Source organism: Cyprinodon variegatus, unplaced genomic scaffold (assembly GCF_000732505.1).
Source record: "Cyprinodon variegatus isolate N-32 unplaced genomic scaffold, C_variegatus-1.0 Scaffold123, whole genome shotgun sequence".
NCBI classification, from domain to species: domain Eukaryota; kingdom Metazoa; phylum Chordata; class Actinopteri; order Cyprinodontiformes; family Cyprinodontidae; genus Cyprinodon; species Cyprinodon variegatus.
Genome location: NW_015150576.1, coordinates 568773 through 589924, shown reverse-complemented (window position 1 = coordinate 589924; position 21152 = coordinate 568773). Strand labels below are relative to the sequence as shown.

Sequence of the window (21152 nt, the reverse complement as noted above, 5' to 3'; positions counted from 1 at the left end):
GGCCACTTTGATAAATCAATATAGTTTAACCTAGAACACTCCATTGCAGCCCTCTTTGATTATTTTTGCATTCGTCCTGCATAAAGGATTAAGTCTTATGAGTATTATTATATCCAAATGTGAGTGCTTACTATCTAGAAAGGGATTTATCAAACATTTGATTGTGGGCTCAGTTCTTGTGTCTATTTTAAGCACCTTTGAAAGTCAGAAACGCAATATTTCTGCTTTCATGATGGACACATAGGAGGCATTGGTAAAAAAGACAGACAATGGAGAGATATTCTATGTGCAGGTCAACATGTATGAACTATCAGAAGATAAATTATTTAATGATATTAGTGGGGGAAATTATGTAAGCAGGAAAGCACAGATTTATGCAGCAGGAAGTTCTTCTATAATTAATAAAACCCCAAAACTAAACTTAAATATCTTGGTATGTCTATATATAAAAGAATAAACACAGTTTTATCAACCATCAGAGAGCAAAGATCACAGAGCCTATAAAAGGACACCAGGGGCTCACCTGAACTAACTTATGGCTAAAGAGATTTTTTTTTTTCCCTTTCAATTTTCTTTTTATAGGTTCCACACAAAGCACAGTTATCTTGTGAGAAATTGTTGGGGCCTTACCTTGGTTTGCAATATTTTAGTCAGGGGTGTGTTGTAAAGAGTTGATGGAGGTAAATCCAGCTGTTTAGACCTTAATCTCATTGTTGGAAAACAAGCTAATGATATTATTAATGGGGACACTATAAGGCTCTCAGGGTTTCTTTTCTTTCTTAAACCTTTTTGATTTTCTTATTTTCTTTTGAGTGTGAGCATTTTTTATTTATAATTGTGTGTGCTACATAAAGAAAAGTTAGAAATCTGAACATCACTCCTACTCTGTCAAAGGGGGCTTTAGGGGATTAGCAGACAAACTAAGCTTTTCCAAATGTACCTAAATGTTCCTTTTAAATTACTTTTATTATTGATTTCATAATACTCGTAATTTTTACCTTCAACTTTATGGAGGTAGTTGTATAAAGTTCTTTAAAGGCCACTCTAAGACTGCAAGTAGCAAATGGAGTTTTGTTAATGTAAACAACAAGTGGCTGGGAACCCAAATAGAGTTTATGTCAGTAAAATAAAACTTTGCGCGATCTACCTGCTTTCCATTTTGTGGATCCCTTTAGGTACATCAGAAAATCATTCCTTAAAGTAAACTTTTGCGTACAATTTTGATGAATTCCAAAGACCGTTGTTGGAGAGATGATCAGAATTAGCCGGTTTGTGTTCATCTATCACATTTAATTCCGATAGTATACTTTCTGTGCTTTAATGTGATTATCTGTATATATTCAAGATGTTATAACATTTTGTTGGAAAATATTCTCCTACCTAAACCCTGTATGCACTTATTTGCATACTTTCACCCATAAAATGCTGCATTTTTTACACTTGTGTTGGTGCAGATTTGTCAGTAAAATATTTGTGAAGTCCCTCTGAAACTCATAAACCAATGCAGAGACTTCTGAAAAATCAAGCTACCAAACAAATGTCATTTTTCACTTTTACTCCCCTCCATATCTTTTTTTTTTGTTTCATTGTTGTCCCTCATAAATGCTCTACAGCCCCATGTTTTGCCCTCTTTGACCTAAACAAATGTTAGTCTACATAAAGCCCTTGCTGTCTTGAAGACCTTGTCCTCCCAACTTTCCAATCTATATGGTGCATAAGATGCACGTCTGCCGATTCATGCATTCTGAAAATGTTATTGACTTGAAAATGAAGATGTCAGAGCAGAATTACAGGGTAAAGGTTCACATTGAAGGCCTCTGCAGTGCAGAATGGATGAACTCTTTCTGAAGATGGACACCTAATTGTGGCACCCAAAACAGCAGATCATACTCTTGAATGAATTAATGCATTTGTAATAATGTTTATGCTCGTGTATGCACCTCAAAGCCAGCTTGTACGCATTGTTCCACGGGCATAATTTACGGTTGTCAGAGCCTACAGTCTGGAATATTTCCAGTGAAGCTAGATAATTCTCCGAGCCTGTCAACAGTCCTGACAGTGTGTGCATTGCTGTTGACACCCCTCCACCACCACCATCCAAACAAACACATGCCACAGAGAAAATAATTAATGGCAAAAGAGGAGAAGAGAAACCAGCCCAGTTTGTGGTTTAGACAGCTTTTGTTGCTTTTAAAGTAAAGACATACTGTATTGATCTTGTAAAAGCAAACCCAAATGTGCATAAAACATGAAAATACATCAGTTTTTGCCATCTGTGCACATAGTTGGCATATCATGAATTATGTTTGATACGGGGACTGCTGCGTACAGACGTTTTTTACCTACATTCAGGCTCTCACTAAAGGCATCTCCCCATCCCTAATGATAAAAAAACAAGACTAATGTCAAAATCTTCTTTTCTTTATTCTTCTACCAAACCTTTTTTTTTTTTCAAGTTATTACAAAGCTCACACAGAGAGAAATACTTGTACTCACTGCAATAAACCAGTGGAATTATTTTCATAATGATCATGATGAAGTACTGTGAGTCTCTCATTATGTTCAGCATCTAACTGGCTAATTTAGCATCTGTTGATTGCGTTGATTCAATTTTACAGTGTGTTCCAGTCAGCATAATGACATTATTATTGCAATTTATTTCTCTCATGATGATGTTCAGCAGGACTAATGTTTTCTTTTGGACCTCAAGCTGTTGGTACGTCATATGAATGCCCTGTTTTGTCTGTGTGTCCAGCTGCCTCAGGCTCAGCAGGGTCAGTCAGGCCCTGCATCATCTCAAGCCAACCTGCTCCACATGCCCCACAGACAGAGTCCTCTACACCAGGCCTCCTCCTCCTCCTCTACCTCCTCATCTTCCTCGGCTCTCAGCGTGGGCCAGCTGGTCAGCAGTAAGTGTCTGAAGCAACTCAGAAAAGTACAAGGACATGTATACTGAACCTACAATGCAACATCAGCTCAGAATATGTACTTTAAACTAAATGTTCCTTACAGAGGTATTTATAATCCTGAAATCTTTTTCTTGGTTTTGTAATATTACAGCCTCAATCTTCAATATATTTTAGAGTTTTAATGTGACAAAGTGACGGAAAATAAAGCACAATCCTGGAAAGGCAGGCAAACTTTGACATTAAAAATCTGAAACACTTGATGTGCATTATTGAGCACCTTAGAGTCAATCTTTTCTTGATTCCAGACTTTGACTAGGCCATACCTTCAGCATAATACTGCCACCATCATATTTCATGATGGGTTCAGGTTCGACTGATAATGTTGCCTCTCAAGAGTATGAGGTGCAATCTTCAATTCAATTAAGTTTATTTATATAGCGCCAATTCACAACACATCATCTCAATGCACTTTACAGTTCACCAGACCATACAGTCAAATTGATTCAAAGTTTTCTGTCTAAGGAAAACCAGTTGATTGCATTGACTAATTTGCTCGAAGGCAATCCCTCACACTAAGCATGCTTGTAGCAACAGTGTAGAGGAAGAACCAGGCTCAGTGTGAGCGGCCATCTGCCGAGACTGACTGGGGTTCAAGGTGACAGAAGCAGAGATACAAAAAGCAACTGTAAAAAGGCGGCCCCGTCCAGGAAACACACAGCCAGGCAGACGAGTTCCAAGCCAACTATCATGTCAGAGGATCAAGAGAGCACATCCACTCAGTCACAGTCAGAGAAACAGGACTACACTGAAAAACAGGCAGATCTCGAACATCTATAAACAAAGGTGTTGATGGCAGCAGCACAGCTGATATTTCTCTCCAGGATGGTGTCACAGCCAAACAGGAACAGACGTGGTGAAGCTACTATGAGAAAAAGCAGAGAGAGCATAACGTTAGAGATTGAACTACGGTAATAGATTCTGCAGAGTAGGAGAATAGAGATATGATGAAAAAGGGGTCTCTATGTCCTCCAGCAGTCTAAGCCTATAGCAGCAAAATTATCGAGATGGCTCAGGATGACCTGAGCCACTCTAACTATAAGCTTTATCAAAAAAGAAAGTTTTAAACCTACCCTTAAAAGTAGACATGGTTTCTGCCTCACAGATTAAAACTGGTAGTTGGTTCCACAGGAGAGGAGCCTGATATCTAAAAGATCTGCCTCCCATTCTACTTTTAGAAATTCTAGGGACCACTAGTAAACCTGCAGATTGAGAGCGAGGTGCTCTCTTAGGAACATAAGGAACAATCAGATCTCTAATATAAGATAGAGCCTGGTAATTTAAGGCTTTATATCTGAGAAGGACGATTATCAATCATACTTAGAGCTAACAAAATATAAGGGGATTGAATGTACTTCAAACTTTTCTCTTTTTTATTTAGAAAAGAAAATATCTGACTATGCTTTTCTTTACACTTTATAAATATTCATTGCTATGGTTTGTCTAGCACTTAAAAACCCCTAAATATGCATGGATGTCTATAAAATATGTAGCCTTTGTCAAAGATGGCACCACAGGTAGCAGCCAACCCTTAATTAAAGGGAAACTACTAACATCTAACAGTCCTCTTTAGGCATTTTTATTGACCCCAACTTTACTGAGATCTTGGTTGGAGGCACAGTGGCGCTCTATTATATTTACACCATGGAAGATTTCAGTAAGAGAGAATCAACATAAACCCTTCTAGTAAATGTGTCAGAATGTGAACTGTCAGTAAGTGAGCATTGCATTCAAAGCCGATGCTACAGCCCTGCTTTTTCTGCACAGATTAGAGTGTTTTTAAAGCCTCATCCTGAACGAGTTTTCTAGAACTGCCATTTCTTACATGGTTTTTGTGAGGACATGTGTGTGCACCCACAGCATCTACCACAGTCCTGTTTCTGGACTTCAGCTCGGCTTTAACACCATCAAACAAGGTATCTTCTACTGACCAGCAGCGGTAGATCGGACATAAGACTGGGGAGCATCTTCTTACAGCCCAGGGCCCCCTACAGCTAACCCGGTGTGCGAAGCTCCTGAAGTTTGCAGATGGCACCACAGTTATTGATCTGATGCAGGAGAATGATAAGTCTGCATACAGACAGGAGGTTGATCATTTGGTCAACTAATAAGATCAGAACCTTATAAGGTATAAACCCCTCATGACAATAGAGATGATGTAGTCTTCAGGAGAACCTCCTAGTCCCCACCCTGGATCACCTCCACTTGCTGGCAGTCAGCCCTTCTCAGGACTTAAACTGGTCTTTACACATAGACTGACTGATTCTGTGTTGGGCAAATTTTAGCTCCTCACTCCTGCTACTTCACCTTTCTTGTGGTCAACGGTAAGAACACTATTGTTGGAGCGAAAGACGCGCTGGACTGCTGTGTTTAATATGGACAGCCCTCAGCATTCTAAACATCATTACACAACAGAAACATGCATGGGTGACGCTAGTCACAACCAGGACTACAGCCTCCTGAAAAAGAACTACAAAAAACTCCAGTTACTCAAATGTAGCAAATAGCAAACTCTCCGTTGTAAAACCCAGAAACTTATAAAGGGGTGTACTGTACATTTCCATGTGTCACACGGAGTATACATGAAATTATTTTTTTTTTTTTGTGTTCAATTTCATAAGGTGGGCTGCTCCTATATATCCTGTCAAGCAAGGGTTTGTCGGTAACTGTTTAGCTCCTAAACAGCAGACAGTAACCTCTGGAGGTCCCTATGCTAAATAACCTCAAGTGTTCTCCACAACTGACGTTATTTGGATTGAGCCTCTGTTTGGGAGATGGCCTAACAGTTACTGTTCTTCCTTGAGCAACTTAAGAAGTAAAACCCTTCAGTGTCTGCTGGCCATCTATTAACATCTTTTAACATTTATTTCATTATTCAGTCTGTTCGCATTATATGACTTGTCCCCAAAGCAGGACAATTGGACTAAATAACATTTTTTAAAATAAAATGTTTAACATTTGTTGAACCAGAAAACTATGCAAGCTGCAGCAGTGATTAGTCAGCCACCATCTCCGATGTTATCTACTTTAGTCTGGGTTCTTTTTGAATACACAGATCATAATGTGTGTTTGTTTTGTAAGCAATCACCTAAATTAAAACACAGCTTCACCATGTCAGTCTGTGCAATAATGTAGTTTGTTGTCTTTTTATCAGTTGCTGAATACCAATGATGAGCTATGTGTCCAAGGAACAAGAAATCAGGTTTTAGCTGCACAAACAGAATCCTATTATTACTCTATTGATCTTTTTAACTGGATTCATAGACAGTAAGCAAAAACAGAAATTCTTTCATTAAAAATTAGAAAATCTGATATATATATATATATATATGGTTTAAAAAAATGTGGTCAACCAATTTTTGATATGAGAATGATTTATCATCCTTGATTTTTTTTATCAATTACAGAGTTTTATATCAGCGTGTTTCAGCGTGCTCATAACTTTTACAAAACGTAATTCAACGTATGCCAGCGTTTTTGCCATATTTTTCGTACTTCAGGCATACGCTGGTCTAAATCGTTAAGGTGTTACTGGGGCTTTAGATAGACTCACATCACCATTACAAATGGAAAATCTGAAAAGCAGAGAATAAGAGCTATGCCACTCTGCTCTGATGAAGCCATATGTCCCAACCATAAACCACAGTACTGCAAAGTGAGTATAGGGTCAGACAAGAGGTTTTCTATGTTTATGAGCGCACTAATACTAGGAGAATCTAACTTTTAGGCAAGTTAAAATGTCCCACTCTCCTAAATGAACAATAGATGGCAGCAATGACTATAGCGCTTCCTTTAAGATGGTCATACTTTCTGGTTTGAATTTTAGTAAGGTGTTTTTTGTTTTGTTTTTTTGGTGTTTTTTTTATGTGCTTCACTTGCTTTACTACTTTTTGAAAAAAAAAAAAAAAAAACTATCTCTGACTTTAAATTTCAACATCATAGTTATATAATTTTTATACCTCTGAATCGTGATTTAAAATTACTATCACAATAATAATGTACATTGACAGGACTTCAGATTTAAAATAGATAAAAAAATATACAGATAAAAAAATATTTTCAAAAAAAAAAAAAAGAACACCTATGACCATAAGATAAAAGCTTAATACTAAAAAATTTTGTGAACATATTTACTAAGCATTTTTAAGTACGGAAAATAATAATAAAACTCATTTTTGTTAAAGAGAGATAGTGACCTTAATCTAAAATATATATATTTAAAACAAAACATTCTAACAATGATAATAATGATAATCCTGTTCAACCTTTGAGATCTTTGGAGGTAATCTAACTTTGCAGGCTCTCTTTGTGGACAGCCTTTGACTGATTGCTTTATTTTTTCCTGTTGACTGTCATTTCTGTGGTTTATTAAACTACCCAAAGTGGCGTTTGTTATGTATGATGAACATAAGTTTCATTCTCCGAGTGCGTTGGCCTTTGGCAGGGCCTTATAAATCACTGTGGCTCAGCCTGTCAGCAGGCAGCCCCTGCCTTTAAAAACTCAGTTTTATTCAGATAAATGTTATTTGTCAGAGTCGATTCTCCTAAACTCCATGTAAACTCATTTCAAAGGCTGCCATAGTTTCCCTGAATTTAATAAAAAACAAACCAAGTCGCCATTGATCAACTTGTTGTGGACATTGTGTTTAGCTTATGTTTACCGGTACCCTGAAAAACATCTTATAAACCATTCTGGTCCAGACTTTGCAGTAAATAGGATTAACGCTTTATGCTGAGTATGAGCCGCATCACTTCTTCTCAATATCATTTACAGCAAACATGTGCACGTAAAATCCTCTTGCTGTCGGTGTTAGAGAAAATGAAATGTCATCATGTTTGCTTCCAACAAACATTCCAGAAATGAAGTGAAAAGCAGAGCATGTTTGCTAACAATCAGGTGAGGAAAGATTAGATCATAAACAAGACACCAACACTGTTATTTTTATCCTTTCTTAGTCCGGAAAAACTTCTAGTTGCTCCTGCTTTAAAAAAACAATAAAAAAATAATTTTGATACCCATATATAACTGTGCTTTCCTGCAGATTTAACTTTTTTGTGTGGACTAAAGCTGAAACCGAAGCATTTCAGCTTGGCTCTAGTTAGGCTTTGTCTCAAAAATGCTGAATATCCATTTAACAATATAAAAGTGAGCTCTAACAATGCATGCACTGTTTATTTATTGTTTTGGGGTTTTTTTCAGGCTTGGCCTGAGTATTATTTTGTCAATGAAAAAATAAATAAAAACTATCGCAATACTAATCTTAAATTTGTATTCCTGAATCTTTGTCAGAGGGTTTATTTATCCCACATCCCACCAGCCATTAAACATCAGATAACCATCCATTTCTCTTACACCTTAAGCAGTATGTTAATATAATGTGTGTTTGCAATACTTAGTTTACAGCAACAAAATATTAAAACGTTTATCTTTTAAAACACTGTAAATGCAATAAGCAGTATACTACATTTTTTAAGCAATAGCTGGGATTTGGTTGGAGAAGTCTCCTTTTATATTTGCTCATTTAAAAGAAATGTTTTTTTTTTGTTTTATGTTTTTGTAAGTACATAATTACCAAAGTATTTTCACTCAACATTTAATATAATATGCATTTAATTTAGCCCCATCTACTCTTTCTCCTAGCCTCTGTCCTGTTTTTTGGTTTTTTTGTAACATTAACTTCTAAACCTTTCATGCACTATTTATTGAAGCCTTAATGAAAGATTCATCAATGCAGTATAAATGAGCCGGGTTCAAATTTTAAGTCGTGTTTGAGCCGTGACCTAATATCTGCCAAATAACGGGGATCCAGAGGCTGGACCGATATAGAACGGCTTCCATTAGTCTTTCAATCTACTAAGTAAATAGCCTCCTCTGGGAATGATGAAGAAATGCTCATCACAGTGGAGATGATGGAACCCAAAGAAGCAGTGAGTGCTCCGAGTCTGCAGTCCCCTCATCCTTGCGGCGTTCACACGTCTGGAGCTGCATCGCATATGCTGCACGTCACTTATGAGGCACAACGAGATGGCAGCCTCATAGATTTTTGCTTAAATACGCTTGGAGGAGTCCTTTAATAATTCATTGATAATGACCAGGATGAATTATTCAGAAGCACAAACTTTGCTTTGGTAAGCAGGATGCCAGGGCACCTGACATTGATGTACAATGTTGGATCACTTTTTATTAGCGGGGAAATTATTTAAAAACCCTTCAACGAAAGTTTACAGCCCTGCTTTTCTTTCATTGCTGTATTTTTTTTTCTTTTTTGGTAAAAACTAGCATTTGTTTGAGCTGCTTTGACCTTTCTTAACTAAAGGTCGTCCTGAAGTAATAACATCTTTTCTTTTTCTTTAATGTTCATCTTAGAGTTACCTTTAGACTAGACATGTATTCATACAGATGTCTATAGCTGTGCACATTCTTTCTAATAAAAGAAGCCCTGTTTTTTTTCTCTATACTCAGCTATACTGTAAAATAGAAGATTTACACTTAAAAGGCTGTGCTATGAAAGCCCGTATTCACACCTTACATAAATTCATTTTTCAAAACATCTCTCAGACATGTGAGGTTTACAACAAAGAGAAATAACAAGTTCTGACCCAGAACAGGACTATTTCTTAAGGTTGTTTAGAGCCCATCATGGTCTCACATGGCTGCCCGTTCACCTCATTCACTTTTGAAAAATAAGCTAAGCGAAGGAGGAGCAAAGGGCTAATAAAATGAGACGCGTGTGTTTGTGTTGCAGACCCACAGACTGCCCCCAGTGAGGTGGACGGGGTCAACCTGGAGGAGATCCGTGAGTTTGCCAAAGCATTCAAGATCCGCCGGCTGTCCCTGGGCTTGACGCAAACCCAGGTGGGCCAGGCGCTCAGCGCGGCTGAGGGCCCTGCATACAGCCAGTCCGCCATATGCAGGTAAGACAGAAAAATTAACAGGAGAAATTCAGATTTTATTTCTTCTTCTTTTTCTGTCCTGATTCTGTCAAATGAAGGTAGATGTAGCAGAGCAGCATCAGTGAGCTGTCAGGTGCCTTCGCCTCTTTAATCCATCGTGAAAGAAGACATCATTAAGATATTAAACACATAATTGACCCACATGGCTTTACTCACCCACCCTGCTCTGCGTTCCCACCCACTGACAGCCTGGTGTTACTTATGCAAAATACATACACAAGTATTACCAGAAGCACTTAAAGCATTTAATAATTACTAAGGACATCGCTGTTTCCACTGCCTGAACATGAAAGAGCTTGACGGCAACGATCTGTTAATAAGATTCCCATATTTTACTGCTTCTGTGAGTACAGTTTAGCTGTAAACGGGGCATTATATATTCATGAGGCAATGATAAAATCTGTGTTTCATTCGTCCTGTTTTTCTGCTTCACTAACGTTTTGCATCAAGAAGCTAAATAAGCCACATTTTCCTGTCAGGTCAGAAAAATTGGGCCACATGGCTTCAAAAACTGCAAGAATTAAATAGAAAAGTTATTTTCTTTACAGACCATAAAGACGGTTTTAAAGTTTGCAAAAGAAGCACGTGTAAAGTGCTGTTTGGCATCAGTAATTTTCACTCCCCATGTGTTTTTAATGTGCTTTGCAGATAACCTGTACTGTTTAGGTGACGCAGCACCGACACGCAGCTTTAAAACTTTCATCACATCAACATCAAACAGCCGATAAAATGTGAAACAGTGCATCAGGCCCGGGCTAATGTTTAAAGATGGAAGAAAAAAAAAATCACACATGAAATATTTACAGCCAGACATAATTCAAATATTTATAACATACATTAAAATCCATTAGCTTCAAAAATAAACACTGTGCTGGCTGTTATGCATGCCTTTAAGACAACTTTTTCATTGTTTGTAAGACATTAGACATGACATGCTGATGTTTTAAGAAGAAGCAGGGGGAAGTTCACGTGCTTTAGTTTAGTTAACATCAACATAGACATGAAGTTTGAAGATAGGGACATCACTTTAGCTCTGGGGCTCCGGCCCTGAACCCAGACATCCAACAGACACTGACAGATGCTTCTATCTTGTCTGCTTTCATTGCTCACCATGTTCCCAGGCTCTTTATTAGTGTTTCTAAACAGGCACAAGCATTACACAAGGGTATGCTCCAACTAGTGTTGTCCTCCTTTTAGTCAGCAAAAGGCTGGCAAATAAGAATGGTTTGGTTTGATGATATAAGACATTTACTGTGTTTTATGAAAACAAATATCTTCTATCTTTTATTATAGGTCTAAACAAAATCTATATTCCTCTTCATTTTGAACTTTTAACATCCAACTTTGTTTTACGATATGACATGCGAAAGATCAACCTATTGCAACCAGTTAGATTGTTTTTAAACAAAGTTCATATCTATGCGTAAAACTCATGAAATAAAGAAAACTAAGTAAAAAAAAAAACATTTTTGTTAAATAAAATGGTTATAAAAACTAGACCTTGAAAAATATGAAATCCACCTGAACCTGTAATAAGTTTCCAGAATCAATTAAAACCAAATGAACTTTAAGAGTGAATGTGCTTAGTTTTTGTCTCTTTATCGTAATGTATTAATAGGAAGTCTAGTTTCCCGGTATTGTTATTGCTTTTTCGCTGTACCACATCATGCGAACAGATGTCAGGCCACACGGGTTGCTGCAGCGGTCTGTCCTTACCTGAGATTTTATTCTTTTTTTTTTCTTTGTCTAAAGAGTAAAACTGAAACTAAGCATAAATAAATAAAAACTACACTAAACTAGCTAACAACTACTAAATATTAAAACTAAAACAGAATTTAAAACCAGAAGTTAAAAGTACCGGTAAATAAAAATATAAGCAATTTCAAATTTCAAATTTAGTTCAACCTTTGTTCCAAAAATGTCATCAAGGAAAAAACCTTAGTAAAAAAAAATTTTTTCTAATTCTTTTTAGGATTAGCTGATGTCTAACCCAGGAATCCAGCCAGTTTAACTAAGGTTTATACTCTAATTCTGCCAAGATGAGTAGTCATCAAATACCCAGATAGAACTATAGCAGGACTTTGTTGGAGGCTGCAAAATGATGACAAATATGTTCCACCTCCTCTGGTATATTTATTAAGATACACACAACCATTTTGGTTTTGCTCCCATTTTCTGTGTGATGAATTCAAAGATCTAAAACTTTTTCCACATACAAAATATCACCATTTCGTTCAAATATTGTTGACAAACCAGCCTAAATCTGTGATATTGAGCACTTCTCCTTTGCTGAGATAATCCATCCCACCTCACAGGTGTGCTATATCAAGATGCTGATCAGACATGATGATTAGTGCAAAGGTGTGTCTTTTTATCAGACTGACAACAATAAAAGGCCCCTGTGAAAGGTGCAGTTTTTTATGGGGGGCGGGGGGGTTGGGGACTCAGAAAACCAGTCAGTATCTGGTGTGATCACTATTTGCCTCGTGCAATGCAACACATCTTCACATAGAGCTGATCAGGTTGTTAATTGTGGTCTTTGGAATGTTGGTCCACTCCTCTTTAATGGCTGTGGGAAGTTGCTGGATATTGGCAGGAATTGGTACACGCTGTCATTCATCTCATGAAAAATGGGAGCAAAACCAAAGGTGTTGCTTTTATTTTTGTTGCTTGTGTTAGCAATGGGAGGTAGTGCATTTAAACTAGGGGAACATGCACAATAAGTTTGCACTTGTTCACCAAATTGTTTGATGAAACATATAAAAAAATATATATATAGAAATCACAATAAGATTAAACACAAAAAGAATTGTGATCTAAAAGCCTTATGGAACAAAAAATGTTTCAATAGATTTTTTTTATTCTAATTTCAAGAAGTTGCAGAGGTTTGCTATCTCCCAGTTTAGAAGCCACAGACTGAAATGTCCTGTCCTCCTAGGTTTTGGCCTTGTGTTTGTTTAGCTGTTATGTGACATAAGTAGACAGGAGCCTTGTCATTTAGAGCCCTGTAGGTGAGAGTGAGAATTAGATTGAAGTGATAACAGACAATTTACTTGATTTAGTCACATTTATTTCTAAAAGAAATAATGAAAAGCCTAAGATAAATGTGCCGTTCCTGGCAATGCTGTGTGTATGTAAACCTCAGACAAGAACTCTCTGAATTACAATAGAAAATAAAAACAAAAAAGAGGAGAAAGGTATGAGAAATCAGATCCAGTCAGCTCACAGTATCACAGTTAGCTTTAGAGATGCTGTAATAAAGAAATAATATAATCCAGTGATCCTAATGCATTTTGGGTTTTTTATATATCCAAAACAAGATTTTAAGTAGTCTATTTTTATATTTTCAATATTTGAATCAACAGTTAAATTTTAAAAGGTTGTCTCACACTTAAAACATTTTTGTCCACAAACGTTTTTCTATTTGATCATGATGAAAACTCACACCTTAACAGACCCTCCCCATACTGATTTTATGTGAACCTATAACTTCAACACTGAAGTCAACACTCCGTACTGACGCCTAAAAGGTTCAAACATGTTATGTCCAATTTCTGTAAAACATGAAGGAACATTCTAGAAAATTTTAATAAAATGTACCTGCAACCCAGACCTCCACTGCCTGGATGCAGCTCAGATAAATGTTTTTTTTTTCAGTGTTACTGATTACATGAAAAGCAGAGAAAGGTGCATCTGAGTCTGTGGTCAAAATACAATGTTTTTTACGGCATTTTAGGTTCTAAAAAAAGCTTTTTTAAAGCTGGTTTTCTTGAAGCCAAGAAAATTAATTTTAGCCATTCAATCAAAATAGCATTGATTCATAAAAATCTTCTAAATGAAAAATTTTATATGACTATTAAGAGAATTATTCTTATTTAGTCTTTTCTGTCTGTGCTTTAGATATGATACGATATATTTTTATCCTGATGACCAAACATCCAGCAGCTCATATAGTATTACTCCATCCTAAGAGTCCCACCCCCAGCACCCCTCCCATCCAGATGCACCGGAGGAGGGACCCCGCACCCCGGCTGAGCCGCTCTCAATTCATTTTAGTATCTGCGGTTTCTGTTGATCCATGAAATGTCCTGTCTCCAGCGGCTCTTCATATTTACTAATGTATTCCCTCAGTATGGAGCCCTCCTCTTTCCACTGTTTAGGATGGAAGGATGGGGTTATAAATAATACGTCCTGTCGACGAGGTGTAGAAACAGAGGAAGTTCATGCATGCATGGGCATCTCGCCCTCAGCTCACCTCACCATTAAAGAAGGCTTTTATTACTGTGTGTTTCTTCTGAGCTCAGTGTGGCTTTAAGCTTTTTCTTTAAGAGCCACTTTACTAAAGCATTTCAATAGCAGTCTGGAGGAGTTATTTCATAAAACCAAAACCATACCATTATCAACTAACCTTCTTTTATTGGGCTAATTCCTAGTAAACTTCATGAATTAATCTTTTCTGCTGAAAAGATTTCCCAGTAACTGCAGCATCCCTGATTCTGTGTCCACATAATTCTGAGGAAGGTTCCTCTGGTTTTAAATTCTGAATTATAAAGAAGATGTTTTAATTTATAATAAAAAAAGAGCCTACAACACCTTACAAAGGATCTTATACTAATTTCTACCTTTTCTTATTTGAAGCTGAAAAATAATTGGTTACGTAGTTTTAAACAAAAAAAAAGAGATTAACTTTTACTTATTATTTACTGTCATATGAATGATTAGAACTGTGATTTATTGTGATGTTCATAAATCACAAAACAGTCTGGCTATCCATGATAATGTATCTATTTTATTCCATTTCTGGTTCCATGAGAAAATTGTATTTGTTTTTTCAAATTATAATAAATTTGCTCCTATTGTGCATTCCAGTGCAGCTGCACTGTTTCATGTGCTGAAGTAGACTGTTTAAAAAGTGCAATCAGTTTTAATTACCTTTCATCCTCAGTTTCCCCACTGTAACAATAAATAGCCCCTTTAACACCAGACTATATCATGTGAAAATGTAAGGTTCAAATAGTCTATCCCCAGAGTGTACAGTGAAACATGGACGAGGCAGCATCATGCTGTGGGAATCCAGGTTTTCTAACAAGTGAAGCTCTTTAGAGAACTGCCTCTAAACTCTTGCAAATCCTATTTTCTAACCATCTTCTCTGTCCCTGCTAAATAATGGCGCTCCCACATCATGAACCTGCCAACACCTTGTTTCATCATGTATGCCACACTTCCCAGATTTCTATTTGGCTTAAAAGTGGCAAAAGTTTCAAAAGGGTTTAGGATGAGCAAAAAAAATAAATAAAAAAAATGCAAGTATAATCACTGTAGAAAAGTTGTTTGACAAAATGTTCATATACTGTAATTCATATAACTTTCATATATAATAATAAGTCATTGTCACTTAGGGTCCCTGACTAAATCCTTGACCCCACAATGATGGGGGGGCAATGACAAGCTGGGATGGACTTACTGCAGAGGAAAGTTATTTTAGTAATGCACTGTTGCAATAACAAATGAAGGTTATTCTTTGAATTCAGCTCCGTCTGACATTCATTTTTAATTAGCCAGTTTGTTTAATATCTAGGTATAATTAAAAAAATACCAAACAGTTACTCTTTTTCAGCCTTTCCATAATGATACATAAACTCAGTTAAAACGTGTTCCTCCAAATAATCACAATAGAAGCATTACAAATATGAGAGAAATTACTTTTTTTTTTAAAGGCACCTGACAGTTGCTGAACTTCCTAATTACAGGCAGTGAATTGATACTAATATCACTCCACTGGCAGTCTGTGAATGTGTTCTCAATGAATTTGATGTTTAAACTATGTATAAAATCTCTATCTTAATTCTAAATGTATTTTTGTAAATGAATGATGGTGGCATATCTGACTGCATGCAGAAGATATGTTGGTTCTTATCTGGGGATAAGAATGGATATATACTCACTAATGTCTAAGAATAGTCTGTAAAATTATTTGAATTTTTTGGCATGCTTTTTGTGATTTAGCTTCATGTGATTTTTTTTTTTACCATCTGCAGTATCTCCTTGTTCCACTATTGCCAGTTTGGGACAGAGAAGCTGTAGCCAGAGAGTAAAGCAAAGTTGTAGCAGGGGCACCTCCAGCTGGTGTTTCCAGAAGCAACATGCAGATTAACACCTAGATGTTTGTCTCACAGGGTTCCTGCGCAATCTGGGATTTACTGGATGTTATTTCCAGGCCAAAATATGTATGGATAAATTAAGATTGGATATAGAACAGTATTTATAGTCTTTTCTTATTCCTTTATATTATTATTTAACATCTATTCTTTATCCAACTGTCCATTCTTTTGTTCGTCCATCATTCTGTGCGTCAACCAATCCGTCTATTCATCCATTCTTTTTTTATTCTCTTCCCCATCCTTCCTTCCAGTCTGTTGTTTCCTTCATTTTCCATATTGGTGAACATTTTGTTTGAATTTAAACAATTATCTAAAAAGGACTGAAAACTTTTTTAAATGTTGTGTGTGGAAAAGAGTGTAATGTCTATAAAAATGCATAGGAACCCTGGTTTCAGTCCCTGTGGCATTCTGGTTGAGGAGACTAAAAAACAGGCGACTTATCCCTTCTTCTGGCAGGGCACCTGAGTAAGATTCTTTTTTCTCAATTCTCCCCAGACACACCATCCTGAGAAGCCACTTTTTCCTACCACAGGAAGCCCAAGAGAACACTATAGGTAGCAGTCTGACAGGCAAACTGAACCCTGGCCTTTTATATCCTGCCAGGTTTGAGAAGTTGGACATCACCCCTAAAAGCGCCCAGAAGATTAAGCCTGTTCTGGAGCGTTGGATGGCCGAGGCTGAAGCCCGCCACCGTTCCGGAATGCAGAACCTGACTGAGTTTATTGGGAGTGAGCCTTCGAAAAAACGCAAGAGGCGGACCTCTTTCACACCGCAGGCACTGGAGATCCTCAACAGCCACTTTGAGAAGAACACGCACCCCTCCGGACAGGAAATGACGGAGATAGCTGAGAAACTGAACTATGACAGGGAGGTGGTCCGCGTGTGGTTCTGCAACAAGAGGCAAGCCCTGAAAAACACAATAAAGCGCTTGAAACAGCCCGAGCTCGGCATGGCCGCGCCTATGGACCCTCTCACTGACTCTCTAGAGGACCTCCCCAAGTGAACGAGCGCAAAAGTGTCAGCCATTACAAACGGAAGCAAAGAAAAAGAAAGCAGATAAAGACTGGAAAACCGAGTCAGCGGGATAGAGAAAAACTTTGTGTTGTCATTGTGATCACCACAGTTCTGTAAATGACCTCTGCAAAAAACCAAAAAAAGAAAACACTAAAAAGAGATTAATATGTGAGAATTATGTAAAAAGAAAAACATAATGGCGTGCTGATTTAAAGAGATATAGATCCAGAACTGTCTCCCTAATTCTGGTTCTCCTGCGAAGAGGAATTTAGTAAAGAGAAACCAAATCCAAACACTATCTACCAAAGTCTGTTACATCTAACTGCTAAAACTAATTTTGTAATGTAAATGTGCTCTAAATTTTTACATTTGTACTGGCGAAATCTAAGCTATACGTGTGTGTGAGTACACCTTTTATCCTCGTCTCTTACTTTTTTCTTCGTTCTTTGAATGTAAATATAGAAAAAGGAAAAAAAGATTAAAAAAATGTCTTCAGATTAAATCACTGATACATTTTTGGCGGAAAAAAAAAGAACCTTTGCTGTTGCATTATAATGTTGTTTGCCTCCAGTTGTGTTTCATCTGTAAATATTTTCAGTCACAATGTAACTTTGTACAACTTTTACAGGTATTTATTAATTATTGGATGAGATTGTTGGTGAAAAAAAGGGAGAGGAAACGGGGGACTTTTAAATATGATGGTGGTGAAAATAATGAAGGGTTTTAGTCTCAAGTCGTACTGCAGCTTTGTTTCTGTTGCCAAAGCCTGATAGCCAAAGAACACACAAACTTCAGCTCAAGGACTGGGGGAGATCTTTTCTTTCTGTTTTCTTTATATTCACATGGTTTTCTGCCTCCTTTTTATAAAGTGTTTTACTGTGTGTTGGAAAAAAAATCATGTCAAACAGCTTCAACTGTGCTTTTTTTTTTTTTTTACAACAGCTTGTAAAGAAATGTTTCTTTTACGTAGATTTGCCTCTGCATGCTTTAACCAGACCACAGATTTCACATCATGAAATTAACATATTCATCTGTATTTTTCATGAAAATGAACATTTTAATATTACCCTAACTTTGTCTAGATGTGTGATTAGGAGCTTAACCACCGAGCTTATTGTTTGCAGGTTTTTTTTTACTTGAATATTTCACAAAAACTGCTTTTCTTCAAGGAGCCGTTTTTGTTCTTTCATAGTTTGAATTTCTTTTAGCTGAGTGAAGGTCACTTCTGTTAAGCAAAGCTTTATTTCTGTGTTAGAACATTTGTTATTTAACATTTACAAGGTTCTAGTTTTATAATTTCTCTTATTTATTGTGTTCAGAAGCAGAATTATTTAAACCCCTGTATATCATTCAGTTTCTGCACCTTGCAAAGGTCTAACAGCCCCCAACCTTTTTTCACGTTTTCATATGAAAGCCTCTGAATTAGCTTTATTTTAAGTCCATAATTTTGTCATAGACCAACACAAAGCAGTGCAGAGGGAAAATGGTTCATGTTTTTTATTTTCTTATTTTAACCAATAAATATCTGTAAAGGGTGTCCTACTTATGCTTCAGCTTAAAGATAAAAAAAAAAAATGTTGAATCATTGTTTCTTTGCAGTAAAAGCCTCAAGTCTTTCTATGTAGGTCTCTACCAGTTTTATTCATGTACATATTTCCTTGTTTTTCCTGCTCATCATCGCAAACCGGCTCAGACTCGTTCTGATAGGATGGGGCGGATCTTTTTAATTCAGCTATCCAAAACTCTTAATTAGATCTACGTCAAGGTCATGATTCTGCATTATTTCATCCCCTTAAAAAAAAGCAGTTCATCATGTTTTACAAATACTGTTTAATACAGTACTATTTAAAAAGTCCCTTATTGTCCCACAGCGGGGAAATTCAGATATGCCAGTGGTGAAGCAAATGGGCGGTGAAAGCAAACAGGTACAAATAAGACTGCAAAATATGAAAAGAAGGAAAAGAAAATAGAAAATGAAGGGAAGAAAATAAAGAATTTCTCATTTGTTTCTTCCTATAGTCAAATAAAAATGTTATGAGAAAAAGACCCCACGTTCTTATTAGTACAGTAAAAAAAAAGTTTTTCTGCCTGTTATATATTATAAAATGTATTTATTCCTTTGCAGAAATTGCATATAAATTCTTGTTCATATCAAAAAACTTCTTATTTCTATGACATTGCAGGCCTAAATCATTAGGAGCTGCTGTGAGGAACCTGGAGGGACAAATGATGTCTCTGAGCTGCATGTTGCAGCATTTTAACACATGAATGTGCTTCAAAATAAACCGCTGCAGTGTAACTCTGCCTCTATGTTCAGGTTCAGTCTCCTGATGGAAAACGAGGCTATAGCGCAGGCTCTTATCCTCTTCAGCTTCTATTTCCTTTTATCCAATATCCTTTCAACCGTGACCAGCTTCTACATCTCTGGTGAAGATTAGCAACCCCACATGATGATGCTGCCACCAACTCCTTTAACAGTGGGTTTATTGTGGGACTTTAGTTTTAAGTCAGACAGTTGAACTTTTTTACCTTATGAGAAAAGCAACTATAAATCATTGTTGAATACGTCTGCACAACTGATTTTTTTTTTTTTATCATTTTGAAAAAATAGGAATGTGAATTGTCATTTTCCTTCCTCTCCTCAATTGCTTATTGCTTTGAGTTGGTCTATTACATACAATGTCAATAAATGATTTGAAATAATGTGGCTGTGAGTTGACAAAATGAGTAAAAGTTAATATTTTTGCAAGGCGCTGTATTTTCTTGCCAGAAATATCACTCTTCCGGGAAACGTCTCGATCCGTCACTCCCTTTTTTCCCTCATAGGAACAGAGAAGAGGTGAATGTTGAGGATAAGTGTCACATGTCAGAGCGAGTGAACTTAATTTGAAGTGAGGCGAAATTTGATGCGATTTATTCAGAATCAAGTGTCGGCTTGATGTACATCCTTCCACGTCGGTTATCTCGGCTGCTTTTGCACCCAGCCTGAAAATTCACTGTATCCCGTAAAATGTCATAGAAAAGTGGTTTGTGTGTTTGTGTTTTAAAACGGCATCCATTTACCTCCACAGATTTGTTCTGCTGCTTTCATTGTAAACAAACAATTTCAGGCAGAAGCTTGAAAAAAAAAAACCTGAAAGTCTGCAGAGAAAAAACAAACACTGATCAGCTTTGAGGCTTTAAAACATACAAAAGAAGCTGTAACCAAAATGGAAAGAAACCTAAAAGAAGACACAGAAAGGAGTTATGCCTTCACTCGACTTATTAAAGCTGGACCAAAGCTCTATAGTTATGCACATTGTACAGAGACATAGATTCAAGATGTTGACAATCTTTAAAAACATGAGCAGAAAGAAGACGAGCAGCAGGAACACAGAGGTTCATACCTCAGTGTTGGAAATCAGATAAATGCAGTTCAAGCAAGCAGCTGCTCTGCACTGTGTCCATGTTCACTGTTAAGGTAGAGGAAAAAGGCTTCTGCTTCCTTTTCTTTGACGCATCACTCTGTTATACTTATCTCTAACTGAGCCACATTGATTTTTATATACAATTCTTAATGATTTTTTTTCTCTGTGTTTAATTATTTACAGCTTGTAGAAAGATGTAGAAGAAGAAAATAACGACAGCTGTGTTGTTCTTTATTTAATTCTAGATCAGCTTTTTTTTTTTTTTTTTCCTTAATCAGTTTCAAAAACCAACTCAGAAACAACTTTTGTTAGCAGTCAAAGAACTAGAAACCAAAGCTGAAGAGTCTCTGGATGTTGGTTTTCTTTTCTCCCTGTGTGTTGTTTTTTTTTTTTTTTTTTTACAGACTGAAAACTGTAATTAATCTATAGAGCAATATCTGTTTTGGTCGGTTTAAGCAGCACTTTCTGTATTTCTTACAAAACAAGAGGAAAGAGGGAAAAACTTATTAAAAAAAAGAAAGCTTCAAGTCTGTCACATTGATTTGTACCATAATTCGTAATAAACAATGTTTGACATGAAAATGACGACAAGAGTTTCTTGTGGAGTCGCTTTTTCTGAGAAGATTCAGCCCTGGAGAATAGAATATATA

The 21152-nt window shown here is 36.7% G+C and overlaps 1 protein-coding gene across 4 annotated transcripts in view; it reads left to right on the top strand.

The window, feature by feature from the left end:
- pou6f2 (POU class 6 homeobox 2) overlaps positions 1 to 21079 on the top strand; it is a 114967-nt gene extending 93888 nt beyond the window's left edge. For 3 of the 4 annotated variants that reach the window (XM_015375659.1, XM_015375661.1, XM_015375660.1), the window contains 3 exons: positions 2756 to 2909; positions 9713 to 9881; positions 16577 to 21079. In XM_015375659.1, coding sequence (XP_015231145.1) covers positions 2756 to 2909; positions 9713 to 9881; positions 16577 to 17084 — 831 coding nt within the window. In that variant the 3' untranslated portion in view covers positions 17085 to 21079. The remainder of the gene's footprint in view (positions 1 to 2755; positions 2910 to 9712; positions 9882 to 16576) is intronic. The other variant, XM_015375662.1, reaches the window with a different exon arrangement.
- The last annotated feature ends 73 nt before the right edge of the window (positions 21080 to 21152 follow it).